General features: G+C 43.4%; 1 protein-coding gene across 1 annotated transcript in view; it reads right to left on the bottom strand.

Annotated features, from left to right (window-relative positions):
- LOC104720041 (DDB1- and CUL4-associated factor homolog 1-like) overlaps nt 1-893 on the bottom strand; it is a 9,345-nt gene that overhangs the window by 1,841 nt on the left and 6,611 nt on the right. The window contains exon 13 of the mRNA XM_010438013.2: nt 183-730. Coding sequence (XP_010436315.1) covers nt 183-730 — 548 coding nt within the window. The remainder of the gene's footprint in view (nt 1-182; nt 731-893) is intronic.

An 893-nucleotide genomic window follows, 5' to 3' on the forward strand; every position in this document is an offset into this window, starting at 1 on the left:
TTTTACTATATTATAGCGAGTTAATGTCGAATATTTGAAACTGTTGTGAACAGGTACTGAGGGATGGGTTTTATAAGGTTGTCTTAGAATGTTCTAGGGTTTGGTTGAGAGACTCTCATCAGGTTTGGTCAACTGGAATAGGAACAACAATTTCATAGCTTTGGTATAATCACATTGATTCAGATTAAAGAGTAATATGATTTATCCATTACCTCGTTCCTAGAAGGATGAAAACCACCGCCGCCATAATCGGTAAATTGATCAAACCGACGGACAACCTCTGGGACACGGCGGTCCCAGAGAACACCGTTCCACAATATCAGTGTATCGCAAGGGCTAAAGTGTACAAGAGAATAAGGATTACTTCTGGAAGATGTGATTGTGTCCGTGAGTTTCTCGCAAGGAGTGCATGTCTGTACGTCATATAGAAGAACATCTTTTGTTGATGCTTCACAAGAAAGCGCTGCAAAACGTAGCCCAGAGTTGCTGAATTTCGCAGCCTTGCATCCATCAAAGGAGTGTCTAGGCCCACCAGTTATAGAAGACGCGTCCCACAACTGCACATCACTGGAGCTCGAAGAAAGCAACAACTGAGTATCACCAGAGACATATGGCTGAACAAGTGTAACCGGAGCTTGATGACCTTGAAAACTCTCAAGCAAGCTACCGCTGCTAGCTTCAAATATCTTCATTTCCCCAGCATGACTACCTACTGCTATATGATTAGTACCTCCAAGAAGTGCAATGCATGTAAAGAGAGCAGTCTCATCCCGGAAAGATCTCCAAGATTTGAATCTGCTGAAAACAAATTGACGATCCCTGCGATTCCCATGGACTCCACTGTAGAAACTTTGAAGCTCACGGGTACCAAGACGGCCAGTGATGTTTTGTGG

This window comes from Camelina sativa, chromosome 10 (genome assembly GCF_000633955.1).
Source record: "Camelina sativa cultivar DH55 chromosome 10, Cs, whole genome shotgun sequence".
Taxonomy (NCBI): domain Eukaryota; kingdom Viridiplantae; phylum Streptophyta; class Magnoliopsida; order Brassicales; family Brassicaceae; genus Camelina; species Camelina sativa.